This window comes from Podarcis cretensis, assembly GCF_951804945.1.
Source record: "Podarcis cretensis genome assembly, chromosome: 6".
Taxonomy (NCBI): domain Eukaryota; kingdom Metazoa; phylum Chordata; class Lepidosauria; order Squamata; family Lacertidae; genus Podarcis; species Podarcis cretensis.
The window spans coordinates 89985015-90009693 of record NC_137175.1 but is presented as its reverse complement, the minus strand read 5'-3'; the positions used below and the strand labels follow the sequence as shown (position 1 = coordinate 90009693).

Sequence of the window (24679 nt, the reverse complement as noted above, 5' to 3'; positions counted from 1 at the left end):
CTGGGCGGCTTCCAACAAAATATTAAAATACAGTAGTCTGTTAAACATTAAAAGCTTCCCTAAACAGGGCTGCTTTCAGATGTCTTCTAAAAGTCTGGTAGTAGTTGTTCTCTTTGACATCTGGTGGCACAGGGCGGGTGCCACTACCGAGAAGGCCCTCTGCCTGGTTCCCTGTAACTTGGCTTCTCGCAGTGAGGGAACCACCAGAAGGCCCTCAGAGCTGGACCTCAGTGTCCGGGCAGAATGATGGGGGTGGAGACGCTCCTTCAGGTATACTGGGCCGAGGGCTTAAAAGGTCAGCACCAACACTTTGAATTGTGCTCGGAAACGTACTGGAGCCAATGTAGACCTTTCAAGACTGGAGTTTTGTGGTCTTGGTGGCCGCTCCCAGTCACCAGTCTAGCTGCCGCATTCTGGATTAATTGTAGTTTCCGGGTCACCTTCAAAGGTGGCTCCACGTAGAGCGCATTACAGTAGTCCAAGCGGGAGATAACCAGAGCATGCACCAGTCTGGTGAGACAGTCCGCGGGCAAGTAGGGTCTCAGCCTGCGTACCAGATGGAGCTGGTCAACAGCTGCCCTAGACACAGAATTGACCCGAGCTTCCATGGACAGCTGTGAGTCCAAAATGACTCCCAGGCTGCACAACTGGTCCTTCAGGGGCACAGTTACCCCATTCAGGACCAGGGAGTCCTCCACACCTGCCCGCCTCCTGTCCCCCCAAAACGCAGACTTGCCATGGACAAATTCAATGATATTTGCAATCCATTCTTACAAATACTGTAATAGGTTAAGATCTGGTGAAGTACAATAACAACCTTGTAAAATATACAGTTTTGGGGTCCCCCCCCCAGTTTTCCCTTCTGCACAGGCTCTGTTTCTCTCCCCCCCTTTTTTTGTTTGCATCTCACCATGTTTGGTGCACATATGGTTATGTACTTTTTGAACTTTCAATAAAGATGTATTATTTTTTTTAAAAAAAGAAACGAATGAATTTGGGGTATTATCTCCCACCTGCCCCAGGGGTTAGACTCCAGTGACTTTAACAGGGGCTACAGTAACCCCCAATCAGTGGTGTTCCTTCACGCTCTCCCCAAAACAATATGACTATATGCTTCAACATGTACTTCACATTTTAAAGTTTCTCTTTTGTTTTATTTGACACGATGATCTGCTACTGCTATTCAGTGCAAATGCTTGCCAGATACATCTCTTCTCTCGGGACAGTTTGTTCGCTTAACTAAAATATTCTAAATGTGTTGACTAATAAGTCTAAATTTATTTATTTTTCATAGTCATTTTTCTTAATGGGAGTGTTTTCCAGATGGTGCTGTCTAGTCTTCTGGGATGGTTTCCAATAGATGTGGAAAATTTGCTGTCATGGGTTGTCACAGTTGGTTTTGTCTAACATGCTGCCTAATTAGTTCATCCCAATAGATTCTCACCAATATATACCGGTATATATAAGCATTTGGAGAATCACTGCAAACAGAAACAGCCATTGGGAGGGTAAGCATAACATCTCATTTCTGTTACAGAACTTTGTTCAAAGGGTTCATACCCTTTCAGGACACCCAGGAACAAAACGTTGAGAATCTAATGGATAAATATAGACTACAACGTAAGGGTGATATCCAATCAAGTCATAAACAGAGTAGACCCACTGAAATCAATGGACTTTCAGTGGGTCTACTCTGAGTAGGATTTAGTTGGATTATTTGATTATTTTAAGCATTGTTTGGGATTGACAGATCTTTTTATGTGGAAAGATTATGCATACATTTTAAAAGATTATAATTATACAGGGTAGAAATTAAATGTAAATAATTAACATGTGGTTAGAAACAAATAATATTTCTAAAAAACCCATAGGACATTTAAAAATTGCATGTTACAAATTTTATTGTATAATATAGTAAACTATATTATATCATATACTATATATGAGCTGTGAAATATAATTTATGTAACGATAGCAATGAAGGTGATAATAGGTTCAATATATATTTAAAACTAACCCAAAGTTATTGAATGTGTTCATTTTGTGCATATCCATTTTATCTTTAGAAATTGTTAAAAAGAGGATGCATTGGATCCCATGAGTTTTAGATATTATTCATTTTACAGAGCTGAGTGTGGTTGAATATATGTGCATAAATTACTTAACATCTTCAATCATAATATGACTTTTTAAACCTCTTTAGATTTTTTTTTTTAATGAATAGTGGTATATAAATATTTTTATATATAAATCTACATAGAATTTATCTAGCACTTTTCTTTGGCAAAGTATGTTATAGACTGTGACTTTTTAAATCTTCTGCTACATATTCTTCATGCTCAGCTGATATGACATATATAAGTTATATGCATTTTCCTAGATTGATGTTAAAATGGCAATTCTATCCACACCTACTTGGGAGCAAGTCCCACTGAACTCAGTGTAGCTTACTTCTAAGTAGACATTGTACAGGATTGCCCTGTGAGCTTACAAATAACATATCACATCAAAATTATGAACAGTGTATATATCTGCATGTTGGAATTATGATGGTGAAAATAATAATAAACTTTTTATTTTGTTTATTTTAAGGAAAGAGGTATTCCCTGGAAATCACCATGGCATGGAATATATATAGGATCTCCCTTATATTGCTTTCAGTGTTCCTGGCACAGCAAGTTTCTTCACAAGGTATTGTAAAATGTCAAGCAAAATCAGTATTTTTTAGGAGCTAATGACTCACGGCTCAGCCCATAACTAATTTGAAGCAAAGTATTAAGATTTAATTGGAATAAAAGCACATTTAGGCAACCATAATGCTTGAGCTTAGGATGGCCATGTGAATTTTGTCAAGAACTATGACAAATATTTTGAAATATTTTGAATTTTTTTGTCAAGAAATATGACAAATATGATCTTCGGAATAATAGTTTTTATTTTTAAGTATATACGGTACTACAAAAAATACTCAATAATTTTAAAATAGCACATCTTATTTCAAGTTTCTGTAATATTCATAATGTGTGCATAATACAGAAATTAAGGGTATGGTGAAGTTAAGAACTTTTTGAGTCTCACTAAAGAGGAAATAATTTATGACCCTTATAAGGATTTAACTTTGACTAAACTGTGTGCAGTGACCTGAGGTATGTATCAGTTTCTATTCATTACAGTCTAAGAATCTGATCTCTTTCTTTTTATTTTTGCTGTTTTTCATCCATGGTGAAGATGTCCTTAATGAAGGACAGAAATTAAGGGTTTTATGTTGTATCAGTGTGTGGCACACCTTGAGGTTTCAGTGAACTGTAAGAAGTCACTTAATGTTTATACTTTGGCTATACTCTCTGTAGAAACCAGATCATGTCTTCTCAAATGCTTATACAGTGGTTTATTTAAACTTCACAAAATAATTTATATGTTTCAATTCTTCCTCTGAAATGTTATGGTCATATGTCTGTCCAATTTGTGTTGTTTGAAAAAGTATGACCATTGTCTTCCGTATTGTGTACATGTTGTTTCTTGTTGTGTCTGGTTGCGACTCCTTGTCTTGAGTAATTTCATTTGGCTTGTCTACTAAATGTTTGGTCTTCGTTGGTCAAAGTGAAGGATGCCTTGGTGCAGTGAACAACTCAATAACAAGTCAATAAGTCCAACACACACCCACACCCACACCCACACACCATTTGCCTAGAATCACACTCTTCATCTGATTCTGTACTAGCCCTGTGCTAGCCCCAAACCAAGGCTATTGTGATCCTAGTGAGATTTCCTATCTGGGTTTGAACATTAAATAGTTGTTCAATCTGACAGAGGAACATGAAAAAGTTTTGTGTCTATGGATCACACATGTCTTTTGCTTGGAACTGAAACTGTGAATTAGTGGTGTGTGGTCAGTGGACTAGGAAGACTAAGCTAGTCCCCTAAATGCTAAGCTAGTCCTTCTCAAAGCCATGGAAGCTTCTGCCCAGCTTAGGAAGGGAAGGCACAATACTCTGATGAGTCCAAGAGGCCTCTCTCCACTTTCCCAAAGCCCTTCCATCTTTGGGAAGGAGGCAGGAGGGCTGCAGTATCCTGTCAGAGGCCCGGCACATCGTTTCCAATGCCCAGGGCTTAGGAAGGGAGGCATGATGCTCACGCACATGACATTGACATGTCATGACATTGCAAATGCACCTGCCTGCTCCTTGAATCGCCCTCACAAGTTGGCACGTCTGGCTGTAACTGTTCCCTTATGATAAAAACTCACAACAAGACACTGTAATGGATGATGAGCCCTTTGAGAGTTTGCTTCATGTGGCAAATTGTGAGCAATCCTGTTTTTATGAGTATATGGAGCCATGCTGGAGATGCCAAATGAAGGGCAGCCATTTTTTAACTGACTGTAGATGGAAGCATCACTCTTCCTTTTCGTCCAAGTCTTTTCTTGTCGATGTACCTCTAGTCCACTTTCAAAATATCATAAAATCAGATCGGCATAAGAGCATAGGAAGCTCCCTCATACAGTGGTACCTCAGGTTACATATGCTTCAGGTTACATACGCTTCAGGTTACAGACTCTGCTAAGCCAGATATAGTGCTTCAGGTTAAGAATTTGCTTCAGGATGAGAACAGAAATCATGCTCCAGCGGCGTGGCAGCAGCAGGAGGCCCTATTAGCTAAAGTGGTGCTTCGGGTTAAGAACAGTTTCAGGTTAAGAACAGACTTCTGGAACGAATTAAGAACTTAACCCGAGGTACCACTGTACTGAGTCACACCCTTCGCCCTTCTAGTTCTGTATTGTCCACACTGAGTGGCAGTGACCCCCTAGGGCAGGCACGGCCAAACTTGGCCCTCCAGCTGTTTTGGGGCTACAACTCCCATCATCCCTAGCTAACAGGGCCAGTGGTCAGGGATGATGGGAATTGTAGTCCCAAAACAGCTAGAGGGCCAGGTTTGGCCATGCCTGCCCTAGGGATTCAGACAGCCTCCCTTATTGAGCAAGCAACCTGGATTTTCTGCATGCAAAACAGACGCTCCGCCACTGCCTTAACTACACTTTTTTTTTGTTGCTAAAACCAGAGTAGATGTCAGCTAGTTTCACGACATGAGAAAAGTGAACATGATGCTAGAGCAAAACACAGCCTACCTCTGATATATTGTAGGCACTGTGTGGCAATTGGAGTTAAGCAAGAATTTGCTTAAAGCCTGATGGATGAGGTTGCTGTAACAGTGGATAGACCACATTCTGGACAATAATTCCTTGGAGAAAAGGTGACTGCCTGAAGGACTCAGAACAGTGACTCTCCAAATATATGGAATAACTACCCAATTCCAATGAGATGGCAGGGTCATATTAAGCAACACTGAAATGTTTTCAGGCATCGTGAATAATGAGCATAGTGGAATGGTTTTTAGCTGAAGGACTTGCAAAAGCACAAAATTATTTTAAGGACTGATATGATCCAGTGAATTGTTCACGTTGTCCAAGAACCAGAACCAGCTATAATATCCTTAGGACAATAAAATATTTTCCCCGGTAGCATACCCTATATTATATAGCTCAGGTGCGCCAACTTGAATAAAATATTGAGGGGGCCCAGGTAAGCCCCACTCTGCATAACTGGTCACTTGATGTGGCACACAGACATCATTTGAATGGCAATGCCCATCAGATATTTTAGGGGGGGCAGTGACAAAGAGACCTCGGCCCCTAGGAGTTGGCTCCTGTGATATAGCTCAAGTGATGGGAGCAAACTTCTAACATGTTTTCTGTTACTGAACTCTGTTCTTTGGCAACACACAATTTTAGTTCTACTTAGCATAGGCCCATTGAAATGAATGGATATGGTTAACTTAATTTCCATGGGTCTACTCATAAAACCTAGCTGAATACTCAACCGAGGCATAGGCAAAAACAGGCCTCCAGATGTTTTGAGACGACAGTTTCCATCATCCCTGACCACTGGGTCCTGCTAGCTAGGGATGATGGGAGTTGTAGTCCCAAAACATCTGGAGGGCCGAGTTTGCCTATGCCTGACTTAACCCATAATGCTTCAACTGGCTATGTAAGCTATTTATTTATTTTTTTAGGTCAAACCATTTTTTTGGGGGGGGGGGTGGTATTTAAAGAACCCATATAACCTCACAGCTCTGGATATCAAATTAGCTGCTTACTTTAGTAGGGTGTTCAAGATAAAGCAAAATGTCATTGACGTCAGCATTGAACTACGTTCAGTTCATACCAACCTGCAGAATATATTAAAGCAGTTCTTAATCGAACAGATGTAGGTGAGATCCAAAGCAGCCTGGATACAAGCCCACATGAGCACAGTGGGTTTGCCCAGTTTCTGATAGGGGTTGGAGGCCACAGCTTCCCCATTTTCTCTGGCAAAAGGAAGAATTTGGTGACTATGACAGGAGCTAGGTTGAAGCTATAAGTAATAATGATGATGATGATAATGATGATACGTGGTCTGGTCCATGGGGTCACAAAGAGTCAGACACGACTAAATGACTAAACAACAACAACAACACCTTTATTGTCAATGTACAACCTGTGTACAATGAAATTAACCGAGCCTCCCTCCCCTCCCCTCCCCTCCCCTCCCCTCCCCTCCCCACAAACACTCAATCTCATTGCACTCTGTGTGCTTGTCGCACAGCACACCAACCCCAAAAGTCGGTTGCACTATATTATTTTCCGTTCAGCAGCCTAACCAGTGGCGTAGCGTGGGTTGTCAGCACCCGGGGCAAGGCAAGTAATTTGCGCCCCCTAACCCATGGATTTGCGCCCCCTAACCCGTGGATTTGCGCCCCCTAACCCTAACCCCCAGGTGTTGTGCCCGGTGCGTCCGGCCCCCCCCCCCCTGCACCCCACACGCTACGCCACTGAGCCTAACAGCCCACAGATAGAAACTGTTTTTTAGCCTGTTGGTACGACTGATTATTCTTCTATATCTCCTTCCCGAGGGTAGAAGATTAAAGAGGTGCTGGCTGGGGTGTGTATCGTCCCTGATAATTTTTCTCGCTCTCCTAAGGCGATGTCATCTAGCGGGCTCAGGGGACGGCACATGATACCATGTGCTGTGTTCACCACCCTCTGTAAAGACTTTGTGTCTGCCAACATACCACACTGTAATACAATATGAGAGGACACTTTCTATTGTGGAAGGTCATCAGTTGTTGTTTAACATTGTTCTTTCGCAAGACCCTGAGGAAATGTAGTCTCTGTTGGGCCTTCCTAACCACCTGAGTTATATTGTTTTTCCAAGTGAGGTCTTCACTAAGGTAAACTCCCAGGAATTTAAAGGAAGAGACTCTCTCCACACAACCTGCCCTGATATACAACAGGGCTAGTTCCCCTCTCTTCCTCCAAAAGTCCAACACCATCTATCTGATTCATCATATTACAATGAATATGCATATTTTTTAAAAAAAATGGTGAGGGGAAACAATGCAACAATGCTTTGCCATTTGTTCTTTTCTAACATACGATTCTGGTTTGGCAATGTTTACAGCCATATTGTGTGATTTTTAGATATATCAAGCTGTGCAGGGAGATGTGGGGAAGGGTATTCTAGGAATCATGGCTGCCAGTGTGATAGTAGCTGCCTTCTCTTCATGGAGTGCTGCCCAGATTACAAGACAAGCTGCGTTGGAGGTAAGTCTTCGACCGCAGTCGTTTTTTAAAGCTCCGGTATGAATAAACACGGGTATGTTCACTTAAGGCAGTGGTTTTCAAACTCTTTGGGGGAGCTTATCAGGGATTTTCCCAACAAGAAGATCATGAAAAATAGATGAGCTGCACTGCAAGTAGTGTTGTTAATTTCGGTTTCCCCCAGTTTTCTCATTTTTCTGGTATTAAGTTCTATTCTCCCCATTAGTTTGTCTTGTGTGTGCATGTATAGCCACATGAAAATTCATCATCATTCTCCTAGTACTCTTTTGAATGCAATTTTGCCTTTAAAAATGCAGTTTTTTGTGTTATTTTTACTAATGCATTTTTATGCACATTAACTAGCGTACCTATTACTTGGGCAAAGAACTGCCTTGCAAAATTCAGAGCAGTGCAAGCCTTTTAATTTGCACATTGTTTCAAGACTTGTGAATTAGGTAAAGGTAAAGGGACCCCTGACCATTAGGTCCAGTTGTGGCCGACTCTGGGGTTGCGGCGCTCATCTCGCTTTATTGGCCGAGGGACTCGGTGTACAGCTTCCGGGTCATGTGGCCAGCATGACTAAGCTGCTTCTGGTGAACCAGAACAGCGCATGGAAACGCCGTTTACCTTCCCGCCAGAGTGGTACCTATTTATCTATTTGCACTTTGAGGTGCTTTCGAACTGCTAGGTGGGCAGGGCAGGGACCGAGCAACGGGAGCTCACCCCGTCGCGGGGATTCGAACCGCCGACCTTCTGATCGGCAAGCCCTAGGCTCTGTGGTTTAACCCACAGCGCCACCCACGTCCCTGTGAATTAGGTAGGTTCGCCTTTAAATGGGAACGGAACCAAATTTCTCCCCGCCTCCATCCCTGCCTGCAAGTCAGCAAGTTTGACCTGATCTTCTCCTGTCATATGCAGTTGTAAGAGGGTTGGGTGCATGTCAAGATGGGGAGTCCTATCAGTTTGTGTATGGTCAACATATAAGCCCAACTATGCAATGTATATGAATTTCCCAGCAAATATGCTTTGGGACTCCTTAGGAGAAGAACAAGTTGATTTTGAATTGGGAAAAAGTTCCATAATGGTAGAAAGCAGTGACAGCTCCACCTTTGAGGGGTTACACATAGATAGGCCTCCTCAGGAAAACCCATTGGTGTCAGCTGTGGCTGTGGCAGAGTTCCAAGGGTTGCTAGGACCTGCCTTTTTAATTTTTTGCAATGGTCAGAGTAGCCAGCCCAGAGGTCATACTGGGAAATATACAGTAAATGGTTGCTTGCAGACCTAGCTACTTGACATGAGAGGAGGTCTTGAGCAGACATCAGGGCTGTTGGACCCCACAGGAGCCCACTAGAATGCTAGGTGGAAGTTTGAATAACCACTGCCTTTAAGATCCTTCTCTTTGGTACATGTTACTTGTTGTCTTGTGTTTTGGATGTTCCTTTTTGTGTCATCTCTTCTCTCTCTCTCTCTCTCTCTCTCTCTCTCATATTGGTGAATATTTTTCATTGTGATCTGCAAACTCAGTCCTGCCAGTTCTCCTGGCACAATTTTGAGACGCGTATGAGTAATTCCTGTGGGTGGTGGCAGAAACATGTAATGCCATGTGAATAACTTCTGCATGCAATTTGTTCCTGTGTGGTACTCCTCAGGGAACCAAAGTGCACTTCACAATACAACTGGTGAACAAATATTATGGATACCCAGTCATGGGAATCATCCAAGAGGAACTTAACAGTTTCTTAAAATCATGTTGTGGAAATTGAGTTTCTTGCATTCTGAAAGCTTTATATGCATGCCTTTTTAAATGTCCTGTATTTTTCGAGTATGTTATTTAGATTCCAATGCAAAGAGACATATTTGGCTGAATCTTCCCAGTGCTAAGTCAACACAAGCAAATTCTCTGCTTCCTTGTTAGCTGCGTTACATAGGAAGCAATTCAAATCAGTTGGCGTTCCAATATATGCCATATATTTTGTGACAGTGGGCTTTGCAGAATCAATAGCCATAGACACAATAGTCTTGTAGACATGTTCCACAACTGCTTGGCAGACAAATAGACAAAGATGTACATAACAGCTGTATTTTCCCTGTTGGTTATCTGCAAACTTCCAGCATGAAGTCAAAGAATATAAAAAGATATGTATCATTCACACACTAGACCTAATATACTACAGTATTAACTTTCAAATGACATGAAATGATAAACGTCATGATTCTTCTGAGAATTTCTCATTAGAATAACACAGGAATAACGAGGATGGGTTAAAGAGGGCCACAGCATAGATCCTAAAGGATATCCACTAGTGAATTTGAACTTGCACAGATGTTATAAATAAATTCAGAGATCCTTGATTCATGATGGTACCAACTGCTCTTTTTACATGAAAAAATCCAAGGTTGTATTCAGTGAAGTCTCTTTGTTGAATGTTCTTTGATCAAGTGAGGGCTTTGATCAGTGGATCAGGGAGGGAGGAGCTTCTTGCTGGCTCTGCCCTGCAGTTTCCCCATGACACCTCCCACACTGTTCTGGAGGGTCCAACAACCCTCTGAAGTACACAACAGCAGGGAGGGGCAATTGGCACATATCACCTTCCACCCTGTACCGCTGGTGAAGGTCTCTGTTGGATCACAGTGCCTTCCCTAAGTGAAGGGACAGCTTTGGAAACACCCTCAAATATTGGACCCAGATAGCATCTTCACTCAGATTTCCTTCATGCAGGTGAAGAAAATGGTACTAACATTCTTTCATCATCCTGTGTAGAACTGTCTTGCAAAGGACGTTGCTCTGAGAGTTTTGAAAGGGGGAGACCATGCGACTGTGATGCAGATTGTGACAGATATGGCAAGTGTTGTCCAGATTACAAAGAAGCATGTTTAGTAGGTGAGTGTCGTAAGCACTTTGTTGCCTTTCAAGCTCAAGAGACTAATCAAAGGTTTGACCTCAGGATCTATTTCCAGTGTCAATACTGCAACACAGCTCAATTGTTAGAGCATGAGTCTCTTAATCTCAGGGCTATGGGTTCAAGCCCAAAATGGGCAAAAGATTCCTGCATTGCAGGGCAATAGCTAGATGACCCTTGCGGTCCTTTCCAACTCCACAGGTCTATGATTCTAAGATTTACTAGATTTACTAGAACCAGAACCTCTGCTTTTAACTATATGATTGCCAGTTATCAATTTTGTTATAATGGTTATATCATCTTGGGACATGGGCGGCACTGTCTAAACCACTGAGCTTCTTGGGTCTGCCGATCAGAAGGTCGGTGGTTCAAATGCCCACAACAGAGTGAGCATCCGTTGCTCTGTCCCAGCTCCTGCCAACCTAGCAGTTCGAAAGCACACCAGTGCAAGTAGATAAATAGCTACCACTGTGGCAGGAAGGTAAATGGTGTTTCCATGTGCTCTGGTTTCCGTCACGGTGTCCTGTTATGCCAGAAACGGTTTAGTCCTGCTGGCCACATGACCCGGAAAGCTGTCTGTGGACAAACGCTGGCTCCCTCGGCCTGAAAGCCAGGTGAGCGCCGCAACCTAGTGTCGCCTTTGACTGGACTTAACTGTCCATGGGTCCTTTACCTTTACAGTGGTACCTCGTGTTATGTACTGTCCCCCTTACGAATGCTTCAGGTTATGCACTACGCTAACCTAGAAGTAGATGCCTCTTGTTGCAAACTTTGCCCCGGGATGCGAGCAGAAATCGTGCTCCAGCGACACGGCAGCAGCGAGAGGCGCCATTAGCGAAAGAGCACCTCATGTTACGAGCGGTTTCTGGTTACGAACGGACCTCCGGAGCGGATTTAGTTCGTAACCGGAGGTACCGCTGTACCTATAATACAAGCTGGGGAATTTTCATGTGTTGGCAGGGGAGTGAGGAAATTGGCTGGCTTCTGGCCAATGGCACCACATGAAAATAACTGAACCCGTAATGGGGCTGTATACATTTTAGAACAGGCTCTATTCCCATAGCTTCTGTTATTGGACAAAGTTAATCAGCTTCTTCTTCTTACGGGTGTTATATAGACAGGGAGTTGGGTACGCCTGAAACCCAATGTTATTCTCAAGGGGCACATAGGAATTTGCCTCGAGCTGAGTCAGACTATTGGTCTATCTAACTCGGTGCTGTCTACATCAGCAGTGACTGACCTGTGGTTTGCCAAATGTTGTTAGATTCCAACTCCCATTAGCCCCAGTTGGGATTGCCAGTGGTCAGGATTTTATGGGAGTTGCAGTCCAACAGCATTTTCAAGGTCATCTACACAACAGGGACTGGCAGTGGCTCTCCAGGGTTTCAGACAGAAGTCATGGAGCTGCTAGGATCTGAACATGGGATCTTTCATGTGCTTTGACACTGAGCTATAACCTTTCTCCAAGGTCGAAGCTTGCCATTGCGTCATTACAGGAGGAAGTTCAGGACACTGTTGCAATGAGGACAAAATGTACAGTCCGCTGGGTGGAACTATCCCTACAGCAAGATGCAATGTGGTTCTAGGAGCCTTTGCAATATCCTGTTCTCCTTCCACCTGCACTCGCCAGCAATAATGCTGAACATTCAGCCAGTTATACTATAAAACAGTAAAACTAAAAAAAACAACAGCGGGGAATCAAAAGTTTGTGGAGTTCCATTTATTTATTTTCAAATTATTTTTATCCTTTATATGCCACCCACACCCACATTTACTGCCTCCTGTTTAACCCAGTCTGGATTTTCAGCAGACATAACTTCATTTGACTTCAGTGGAGCCATGCCAGGGTAGAATTTGGTTGTAATAAAGGGGTAATAGAGTGGCCATGCCATGGCAGAATGCTGTGGAAAAATGGCCTTGTTTGCCCCTAAGATAGTCCAGAGGGAATAAATGTTCTGTGAGTTTCCATTCATCAACAACAACAAAATCATTCGTTTAAAGTCAACTCCCAGTCCCCCCCCGCATCCACCAGGACAATAAAGTCTTTTGGTGGCCGATGATACTCTCAGAACCTAGGTCTCTGTTGAACAAATGCAAATCGTTTCGGCAACTGGCATGTGTGTTTAGCATGACCTAAACCATTTGGCGACTGCAAAGGCCCAGGTCATTGCAAAGTTTACTGCCAAGTTTACCCTGAACCTGTTGCACCAAGTTGCCAGGTCAATGAAACACCATTTTAATTCCCCACATATGCTCTGAAGCAGGGGTCAGCAAATTTTTTCAGAAGGGGGCCGGTCCACTGCCCCTCAGACCTTGTGGGGGGCACACAGTCCTCCCCAAAACAAAATGGCGGCCACCTCCAAAAGAACGGGGGAAAGGATATAAAGTGATTCAAAAACAGAAAGGTCTTTTTTATTTGTTGTTGTTAAGAAAAAAAATGTTTGAAAAAGTCCCTTCTTTTCCAGACACTCTTAAGTCTTGGTTGTTTTTACTTTACTTCTATTGCTGGTGTGTTGCTGTAGATCAGGGGTCAGCAAACTTTTTCAGCAGGGGGCTGGTCGACTGTCCCTCAGACCTTGTGGGGGGCCAGACTATTATTTTTTGGGGGGGAGGATGAATGAATTCCTATGCCCCACAAACAACCCAGAGATGAATTTTAAATAAAATGACACATTCTACACATGTAAAAACACGCTGATTCCTGGATAGTCCATGGGCCGAATTTAGAAGGCAATTGGGCTGGATCTGGCCCCTGGGTCTTCGTTTGCCTACCCATGTTCTGAAGCAATGCTTAAGCTGAGAATAGAGTGGCTGATTTTAAATGACAGGTCATAGATGCCAGCTTCATCCCAGGACACTTTGCTAAGGGGTCTCTTGAGATTAGAGCTAGCCTTGGAGAATGGATATTTGGCTTGTTTCTCTGAAGGGTGAAATGTGCAGAGGCAAACCAGCCCCCCCTCCACCTCATGCCTTCATCTTCCTGGAGAAGGGGGAAATGGAGCATAGCTGTTTTGGGTGTACGACACCAATATGTTTGTTTTTACACACTGTTTATTATTTTTTTTTAAGGAAGGGGGCATAGTGTTATTTGCTATTCACTTACAGATAGGTAGCCGTGTTGGTCTGCCATAGTCAAAACAAAATAAAAAAATTCCTTCCAGTAGCACCTTAAAGACCAACTAAGTTAGTTCTTGGTATGAGCTTTCGTGTGCATGCACACTTCTTCAGATACACACTGAAGAAGTGTGCATGCACACGAAAGCTCATACCAAGAACTAACTTAGTTGGTCTTTAAGGTGCTACTGGAAGGAATTTTTTTATTTTGCTATTCACTGTTATTGCTGTCTGTAATGTTAGAGTAATATATGGGGCAAGATGAAAACAAGTCCAGAGGAACACAAAACAGAAATAAACAGGTCTAAACTAAAGCTGCCAGTCGTCTGCTCCACTTTGTTAAATCCACCGGCCACCTAGGAAGATCTCAGTGTTCCATTACTGGTAAATAAATAAGAAATACTTTGTTGTGTTGATGAAACATCAGGAGGGGGGTGTCTTAAGTTCATTGCACAGATTCAAAATAATGTAGAAGTATCAGCCTGCAACTGAGTCTATCAAAATAAAATGTGGGTTCTCACTTCTTTGTGGGTTAAAAATGAGACATAAGAAATCTAGTTTTTTGGAAACTAGGCTTTGCAAAAGTAACATTTTTGAAAAGAAATATTAAAAAATAATAATTGTCCAGTAGCACCTTAGAGACCAACTAAGTTTGTTCTTGGTATGAGCTTTTGTGTGCATACACACTTCTTCAGATACGAAATGCACAGACTTAGTTGATCTCTAAGGTGCTACTGGACATTTTTGTAAAAAAATTTTTATATATTTCTACTGCGTCAGACAAACACAGCTACCTACCTGAATTTTTGAAAAGGTGAGTTTATTTAACAAGCCTTTTGTTTAAAACTGTGAATTGAAAATGGTAAACAACAATGCTAATTTTGGTATTAGAAGAAAAACCTGAACTGAAAATTGAGTTTTATGCCTGGTTGCAGTTCCGACTACTCCGGCACCCACCACCACCACCACGGTCCCAACAACAACTACAACGACCACAACCACGCCTCTGCCAACGACCACCACGGCCAAACCATCAACTACAACACCAAAGCCAAAGTCTACAACCAAACGTTCTCCCAAACTTAAGCCCAAACCCAAGCCTAAACCCAAGCCTAAACCCAAACCCAAAATGAAACCTAAACCCATCCCTCCAAAGAAGCAAAAGAAGCAAAAGAAAGTGTCACATGAAATTATGGAAGGTATGAAAAAGTATACATGATATGGACTTATTGGAGTTGTGTGTAGATTTATTTTTTCTAAGTTCTGTGATTCATTGCGATTTACTGTAATTGTGAGCCTTGAGAGAGATGGCAGGGTTGCAGAAAAGAAAATGGAACTCACTGAAGCTTTAATTAATATGTTGATGAATCCTTTTACTGATTCTCCAAGCTTCATCCACTGTACCAATATTCTAAATGTCCTACCAGGTTGTGGCAAACTAATGCCGTATATTCATAGCTTTTGCTACGTAAAAGGTAGCTCTCTCTGTCCTGGGCTCTTTTAATGATTTCCTGCATAGAGTAAAGCAGTCTCTCTCTCTCTCTCTCTCTCTCTCTCTCTCTCTCTCTCTCTGTGTGTGTGTGTGTTTTAAACCATTATCCTTTATCCATTGCCTTGCTATATAAGAATTGTTCTTGATAATACTCATGCCTTGAAAATGGAAATACTTCTTGCAGACTGGTATTGGGGGAAGGGGAATCTATTTGTCAGCCCATTGGGCTCACCACCACCTTTGAACACAAAAACACCATATCCTACCAAACTGGTTTTGAAAGTCATTCAGTTTCAAAAATAGTTTGCCATGTAGCCTGGGTGGAGGCGGGAACTCTTTTAAGAAACCCAAGCCCAGAGTATTCCAATATGTAAACTACTCTGAGGATTTTAATATATTAATTGAACAGCAGAATAGACAATTCTAACATAAATAAATTTTATTTATATATTCTTACATTTCTTCTGATGTGGAACCCAATGCACTATATGCTACCTTTGTTTTTTCTTTTTTAAAAAATATATATTTGGTTTTTCAAATTAAAATTTTACAGAGCTATATCAAGCATAAATCATCAAAACAAGATTCCAATAAATCTCCTGGACTTCTATCCTCCCCTTTGTGGGTTCTGTTATTAATCATTTCCTCCCACATCCTTTATGATGATCCAAATCTTTTACATCTCCATTGTGTCCAGAATTCACCCTTAGATTACAAGTGATATTCCAATCCTACTAATGATTTTAACTGTTTACAATGGTCTTTAAGTTAAGTTATAATTTCTCCCCATTCCTTATTGAAATTTTGGTCTTCCTGGTTTCTGATTCTTCCGGTCATTTTTGCCATTTGGGCATAGTCCATCAACTTCATCTGCCATTCTTCTCTGGTTGGGACTTTATTTTCTTTCCATCTCTGGGCCCACCTTTCCTCTGTTATAGAATTGTACATACATTTCCCAGGCAGTCACCCATATAAGTGCTGACCCAGACTTTGTTAGCTTCAGCAAGATGGTGGTCGCAAGTGCCTTCAAATCATACTCTGAGATCAGTAACTAACCATGCAACCATTTAGACTGCGGTTTATCTGTAAAGTGTTATTCCACCAGTGGATTCAACAGTGCAACAATTGCCCTAATTTGTTGACTCACAAACACATACGACTTTTCCAGATTAGGAGCGGGCAAGTTTTCCGGTGCTAGTGGTCCATGCTGAAAATACATCACGAGGTTGAAGCAGACAGTTGATTTGCACGTTTTTTATTTTTCCGCATCATTTCCAGAAACGTTCAAAATCGCATCAGACTTCTTCCATTCACAGTCCAGACTTTAAAATAAGACACTTTGAAAAAGGCTTTCTCTCTCTCTTTTTAAAATAACTTTTTTATTCAAAATTAAAACAAAACATATTATCCAGAAACATATCATCCTTATTTTCCCCTCCATTTTTCCTCCCCTCTCTGCATGTTTTCTGCATGTTACACAGTTGTATAGATCCTCAAACTATTTAGCTGATTATTATCAATTAAAAGTTTGTGAATGTTTATTCAAAACCAGCCAAGGAGTCCAGTTCGCTTTCTTGCGTCTTCAAATACTTTGTAAAGGGTTCCCATTCATCCTTAAAGTCACAGTTATCCTTGTCCCACAGCTTGTATGTCAGTTTTGCCAGTTCTGCATAGTCCGATTTTTCTTGCCATGATTCTTTAGTTGGGGTTGAAAAGGGCTTTCTAGAGTCTTCTAGCACCCCTCATTCTGATGAGGGCTGAAATCCGTTTGAGGCAAACTGTCAGGGTGTTGCATGCCAGCAGTGATTGGGATCAGAACCAAAAGAAGAGGAGTTTGGATTTGATATCCCGCTTTATCACTACCCGAAGGAGTCTCAAAACGGCTAACATACTCCTTTCCCTTCCTCCCTCACAACAAACACTCTGTGAGGTGAGTGGGGCTGAGAGGCTTCAGAGAAGTGTGACTAGCCTAAGGTCACCCAGCAGCTGCATGTGGAGGAGCGGGGAAGCGAACCCGGTTCACCAGATTACGAGTCTACTGCTCTTAACCACTATAGCACACTGCCCCCCCCTGCTCTTTTGCTATGCCTTCTTTCTCTTCATTTCCCCCCTTTAGGAGTGCATGAAATTAGGGTGAATGTCACAGGCCCTTCTGGAAGAAGTTGTCTCAGAACTGTATACTGTACACATTTTCTTTTTATGCTGATTGTATGTGCTTGACCGTAGAACATTCTGAACAGTCCTCTTCGTCCTCCTCCTCCTCGAAGATTCGGAGAACGATGGCTTCGTCAACAAATTCTGGTGATAAGCGCAAGAAGAAGAAGAAGGGTAAAACTGACGAGGAATTGGAAGAAGAAGAAGAAGAAGTGAATGGTAAGTTTTGCAATGACGTTTAATCAGCCAGGAGAAATGGTTTGAAAGAAGCAGAACAAGTGAGGTTTCAGAAAATAAGAAACCCATTAAAAAAACCCCCACCCTTGCTCTAATGAATCTTTCTTCTTTCTTGAAAAGTAATCTTTAGAGAATATATACACAAATTCCAGCCTTAAAGGGAAGGGTGTCACTGGTTATATAACCAAGATGCAGAGAACTATGTTTTCAGAATTTCAAAACATCTCAGAAAAACTCTAAAAAGGACAGATGCACATTCCCCCTAAAACAGTACAGTGATGACTGAGCATGCTCAGTGGTCATGAAATTATTAATTAATTTGGATTAAATATGTAGGTTTAAATAAATAAGTGTAAATGTAAGAGTTAACTCTTGGAGCTTATAACAACTAACTTAAAAAAATATATATCTTAGGGTGCAGATTTTTGTGGAACTTGATCCTACAGATAGCTTCAGAATATATTTAGTTGTCTCACTGCTACACAGCTCAAAAACTAGATTTCACACGTGGAGATGCCACATAACTAGGTTCCATATGGGTTATTATTCCAAAATGATTTCAAAAGTCTATACTGGAAGAAACTGAGGTTAAATTTTCAAATACCATGTGGGATGGGGCAATACTCAAGGAATGCAGCACAACACAATGAATTATACTGTTAAGAATCTTGTTAACATTTATTTTTTCTTTCCCCTGAGCTACAATGAGGTAGACCTGTTACACATCAAATGCAGCAGGTTGGTGATAAGTCAGCTAGCATTACTCTGTACAGTTCTACATACTATGTTTATATATATGTTTATTGTAATAAGTAGAGCATCAATTTCATCGCGGTCCTCATGGCAGTTTCTGACAAATCGCCATTAAAGCGCTATAGAGACAACTATGCTAAAAGGTTTCAAAAGCATGACAAAATGTTTTAATGGTGACACTCACACAATAACCTGAAAACTAACCTCCCTCTTTTGTTTTACCCAAAGAATCATCAAAGTCATCATTAAAATCTTTAAAATCCAAAGCTGTGAAAGTGATTTCAGAGGAGGATGGCAGCGGAATAGACAATGCAGTTACAACAGTAGCTACCACGTCGACAACAACGCAGCCTTCGACCACAACCACCCTGCCTTCAACTACAACCACGACCAAGCTGCCTACGACAACAACCACAACAAAGCTACCTACAACCACGACGAAGCTTCCTACTACGACGACCACCACAAAGCTTCCTACCACCACCACCACCACAACACAGCCTACGACAACAACGAAGCAGCCAACAACCACAACCACAACAACACAGCCTACGACAACGAAGCAGACAACAACCACGACCAAGCAGTCTACGACGATGACCACAACAAAGCTTCCTATTACCACAACGGAACTACCTTCTACGACCACAAAGCAAGCTGACACAGAGAAAACAACCCCAGGAAATAAAGGTATTACAACAACTCCTTTGTCTGAAGATCATGTTAGCCAAAGCCCATCTCCCCAACCTGATAAGGTGACCACATCCAACAGAATTGCTACCACAAAACCATTAAGCTTGCTATCCAGCACTACTTCTGGTATCACTGAGGCAATGATAATGTCTACTGTGGCTAGTGATAGCATAAGCAAAGACACGAGCTCTGCTGCTTTGAAAACCACCATTATTCCACCTAAAAGTACAACAATATCTAAGAGAGACACCACTACTGTAGCTATGGAAGCAACATCAGGAGCTGGTAGAGACAAGACCAATGCAGATAGCCACGTTGCAACAACAGTGGAAAATAATAAAGCAACAGATGAAACTAATAGACGAGATATAACTACTGCAAATAAAGAGACTGTAGTAACAAACAAAGACACAGTTAGAAATGCAGACACTTCAATAACTGATAAATCCATCACGACAAACACAGTAACTGAAACAGCCACAGGTGATAAAGATGCAACAACACAAGCCAGGGCAGACACTGCTACTGTAGCTGGAGAGACTGTAACAACAGGAGAAACAACAGGGAGTGAGACCATAGTAACTACAACAACGAATGCCCTGACCGGTGAAGAGACCACTGCTGCAGATAAGAAAACAACATCTGTAGAAAAAACAGAAGCCGAAGCTTCTAGTCAGGAGCTAACTACAGAAGATAAGGAAGATAGTACAGTTGAAACAAAAAACAGCAGGGCTTCTGATAGAAAAAAGATAACCACCCGTCTCACAGATTCAACTACAGCCGATTCAAAAGAGACGGATGTAGGTGATAAAGAGACAACTACACTTGTGAAAGAGACGACTATAGAGAATAAGGAAACAGCAACAAACTCTAAAGAGAAATCTGTTACCAAAAAAAAGAGTTCTACTATTATTGAAGAAATAATTACATCTGCTGAAATGACGGCTTCAGAAAACCCCAAAGATTCAAGCACGGCTGCTTTTACTGAGAGAATGTCAACTACAGAGTTGACAACCTTAGATGATGGCTCTGTTTCACCATTGGGTACAAAAGACACAAACACAAAAGAAATAGGAGTTACATCTCAGACTGTCAGGGAACCTAAGCCAACTCAGAAATCAACTAATGAGCCAGTTAACTCGGTGAGTCCACAAGACCAACAAACAAACTTATTCTCAACAACTCCTGCTACTCTGTTCACAGATACACCTCAGTCTGAGGGAAATTTTAGAAGTGCCAGGACAGAAAGGAGTACTACAGTCACAGAGACAATAACAACACAGACTGAGCCGCCAAGTGACTTAGGCAATCTTGGTGATAAAAATGGCAGACCAGAAATTGAGAGTCCAGAAGGAACAACTATCAATTCAGAAACAGCAATTCAGGGAGATCCAACAAGTGGCACACCTACTCCTGATAGTAATGTTCAGGGTGACAAACCAGAAGAGACCACTGCAGTTGCAGATACATTGATAACAAGTGACACAGCAAGTTCTAATGATAAGATTGACAAAGTAGAAAGTGGCACCAGCATTACTACTACTACTACACAGACTGATCTAGGTGACACAACCAGTCCTGATGGTGTTGATAAAGGTGACAAACCAGAAGGGACTTCTACAGTCAGTGAGACAACAATAACACAGACTGTTCCAGGTGACACAACCAATCCCGATGGTACGCCTGGAGTCCCAGGGACATCAATAGCACAGACTATTCCAGGTGATGGAACTAATCCTGATGAGGTTGATAAAAGTGACAAACCAGAAGGGGCCACTACAGTCACTGAAACAACAATAATACAGACTGATCCAGGTGACACAACCAATCCCGATGGTGTTCCTGGAGTCCCAGGGACATCAATAACACAGACTACTCCAGGTGATGGAACTAATCCTGATGAGGTTGATAAAAGTGACAAACCAGAAGGGGCCACTACAGTCACTGAAACAACAATAATACAGACTGTTCCAGGTGACACAACCAATCCCGATGGTGTTCCTGGAGTCCCAGGGACATCAATAACACAGACTACTCCAGGTGATGGAACTAATCCTGATGAGGTTGATAAAAGTGATAAACCAGAAGGGGCCACTACAGTTACTGAAACAACAATAATACAGACTGATCCAGGTGACACAACCAGTCCTGATGGTGTTGATAAAGGTGACAAACCAGAAGGGACTTCTACAGTCAGTGAGACAACAACAACACAGACTGTTCCAGGTGACACAACCAATCCCGATGGTACGCCTGGAGTCCCAGGGACATCAATAGCACAGACTATTCCAGGTGATGGAACTAATCCTGATGAGGTTGATAAAAGTGACAAACCAGAAGGGGCCACTACAGTTACTGAAACAACAATAATACAGACTGTTCCAGGTGACACAACCAATCCTGATGGTGTTCCTGGAGTCCCAGGGACATCAATAACACAGACTACTCCAGGTGATGGAACTAATCCTGATGAGGTTGATAAAAGTGACAAACCAGAAGGGACCACTACAGTCACTGAAACAACAATAATACAGACTGTTCCAGGTGACACAACCAATCCTGATGGTGTTCCTGGAGTCCCAGGGACATCAACAACACAAACTACTCCAGGTGATGGAACTAATCCTGACAAACCAGAAGGAACTACTCCAGTCACTGAGACAACAACACAGACTAACCCAGGTGACACAACCAAGCCTGACAGTGTAGATAAAAATGACAAACCAGAAGTGACTACTACAGTCACAGAGACAACAATAATACAGACGGATCCAGGTGACACAACCAAGCCTGACAGTGTAGATAAAAATGACAAACCAGAAGGGACTACTACAGTCACAGAGACAATAATAGCACAGACAGATCCAGTTAGTGGAACACCCAGCCCTGTTGGTGATGATAAAGATGATAGGCCAGAAGGGACTACTACAGTCACAGAGACAACAATAATACAGACGGATCCAGGTGACACAACCAAGCCTGATGGCATTGATAAAAGTGACAAACCAAAAGAGACTACTACAGTCACAGAGACAACAATAATACAGACGGATCCAGGTGACACAACCAAGCCTGATGGTGTTGATAAAAGTGACAAACCAAAAGAGACTACCACAGTCACAGAGACAACAATAATACAGACGGATCCAGGTGACACAACTAAGCCTGACGGTGTTGATAAAAGTGACAAACCAGAAGAGACTACTACAGTCACAGAGACAACAATAATACAGACTGATCCAGGTGACACAACCAAGCCTGACGGTATTGATAAAAGTGATAAACCAGAAGGAACTACTACAGTCACAGAGACAACAATAATACAGACTGATCCATCTAGTGGAACACCAAGCCCGGTTGATGATAAAAAAGACAGACCAGAAATTGTCACTACAGTAAAAGAGACAATAGTTACCGTGACAACCCCTCAAAGTGGTACACCCAGCCCTGATGGTCAGAATGACAGGCCTGAAGTAACTACAATAACAGAGACTATAATAACAGAGATTAATCCAATCAGCCCTAGCAATGCTAATGAAAACATTCCTTCAACTAGGAATCCAGAGACCCCAGAAAAAACAACACCAAACCCCAAGCCGCCAAATGATCAGCCGAATCCCAAAGGCGATGAGAACGGTGACAAACCAGATGATACTACAAAAGTAACAGAGACAACAACAATAATTACACAGCCCAAGTCACCCAGTGAAACACCAAGTCCCAATCAAAGTGACAAACCAGACAAGCCAACTCAAGTCACACAGACAACTACTACCATCAAAACAGAATCCAAACCACTGAGTGATTCCCCTAACCCTGAGGAAAGTGACAAGCCAGATAGCATCACTACAGTTACGAAAACAACTACAACTACCACAACAGAATCTAATCCCAGTTCACCTAACCCCGATGACAATCCTAAAAATGGCAAGTCAGAAGTTATCACTAAAATTACACGGATAGTAACAACTACTACAACTACAACCACCACCCAATCAAATACAACTGACCATCCAGAAACAACCACCCGTGATGTTACAACTAATACAAAAATTGATCTTGTTTCAGATAGCGAACCCACCAAGGAAACTCCAACTAACAAGAATACAAACACTACAGTAACACAGGTGACTACAACTTCCTTGAAAACATCAAAAACCCCTGACACCCCATCCTCGACTGTGGACAAGACTACAACGTATACCTCCACTTTGCCCACCATACTTATACCTACAAAAAGAAAAACTACGACATACTCCACAATCTCTAGCGTAAGGCTTCCTGAGTGGATTACCAACCTAACTGCAGAGTATGTTCGACCAGAAAAGTTTGTCACACCTCTGCTGTACAAAGGTATGATTACTACTACTTCTTTTATTTTATTTTTACACTTTTTAAATTTTTAAATTTCTTTTAATGCAATTGAGATAGATAGATAAATAAATAAATAAATAGATGATAGATAGATAGATGATAGATAGATAATTAAATTTTAGGGTGAGTTTTTTGTTATGTTAAAAAAAGAACTGTGTATCAATAACTGTGCTGGTCCCGAGGGTTAACTGTGCAGCGAGGTCCGAGTCCAGTCCGAGGTCTAGGATGCGGTATGGAGGCTGTCCGTCAAAGCTGAAGTGGGGTCCAAGGCAGGGAGTCAGGTGAGGTCAGGAACTCTGGCAGAAGAGCAGGACAGGGTGCAGGCAGGAACAGGCTAGGAACAACGTTGCTCCCGCAACCTGGGACTGGGGCTGGCTGGCTTTTATCTGCCCCGAGGCATAGGGCGGCCCCAGTCCACAGGTGACTCGCCTCTCCTGGCCTGGAGGCGAGCACTACTCCTGCGGGAACTTAGTTCCCTCTGCCTCTCTGCCCTGAACCTCTGCAGCTCAGGAGAGGCTGGACGGTTACCAGACCCAGAGGCAACCTCAGCTTCCCCTGACGGGGCTGAGAGTAGAGCACCTGCAGGCAATGGGTCCTCCATCACCTCAGAGGCCAGAGCAGACTCAGCTGGTGCCTGCACCTGAGGATCCAGCACAGGTGAGGACCCTTCAGGCTCATGCCCCAGCCCCGGCTCAGCTGATTCTGGAGGCAGGGAATCCCGTGCAGGCTGGGATTCCTCAGGTTCAGCCTCTGAGTCCGAATCCCAGGCCATCACAATAACTCTCTCTGGAGTGAAGTTTTGAAAAGCTACATGGGATTCTAGAAAAAGTCAAAGGAGAAATGTCTCCTATGTTTCCTCTTGAGTCTGAACATGCGCAGTCTTCGCTAATCTGGTGCCCTCCTTATGTTCTGTAATATAACTCCTATCGGCCCCAGCTGACATGTAGTCTGAAATACCTGGAGGGCACCAGGTTGACAACAGATAAGCGATGGTAACATGACGGACGTATTTATGAAGGTATTTTTCAAATACAGTGTGGTCCCACTTCATCATACAAAGTTTTATCATTAACATTTGCAATATTTAGTGCGAGAGCCTGGCTAGAATTGATTCCCGCCCCCCCCGCCCCCCCCCCCCCAGACATATGGGCCACAACATAGCTACATGCATCTGCTGGGTGTAAAAATATGAAAATGTGTAATAATGGCTGTTTTCATGTCCTCGGGGAGAAATAGCAACCCTTTGGTTAGAACAGGGGTTGGCTACGTGCGGCCCATGGGCCGGATGCGGCCCATGAAGACTGTTTTACCCGCCCCCTGTGCCGC

General features: G+C 42.4%; 1 protein-coding gene across 7 annotated transcripts in view; it reads left to right on the top strand.

The window, feature by feature from the left end:
* Positions 1-1430: 1430 nt before the first annotated feature.
* Positions 1431-24679, top strand: part of PRG4 (proteoglycan 4) — a 41188-nt gene continuing 17939 nt past the window's right edge. The window contains exons 1-7 of one of the 7 annotated variants that reach the window (XM_079981030.1): positions 1431-1508; positions 2593-2691; positions 10398-10517; positions 14586-14849; positions 17369-17515; positions 18515-18976; positions 23048-23332. In XM_079981030.1, coding sequence (XP_079837156.1) covers positions 2619-2691; positions 10398-10517; positions 14586-14849; positions 17369-17515; positions 18515-18976; positions 23048-23332 — 1351 coding nt within the window. In that variant the 5' untranslated portion in view covers positions 1431-1508; positions 2593-2618. The other 6 variants (XM_079981025.1, XM_079981029.1, XM_079981026.1 and 3 more) reach the window with 6 other exon arrangements.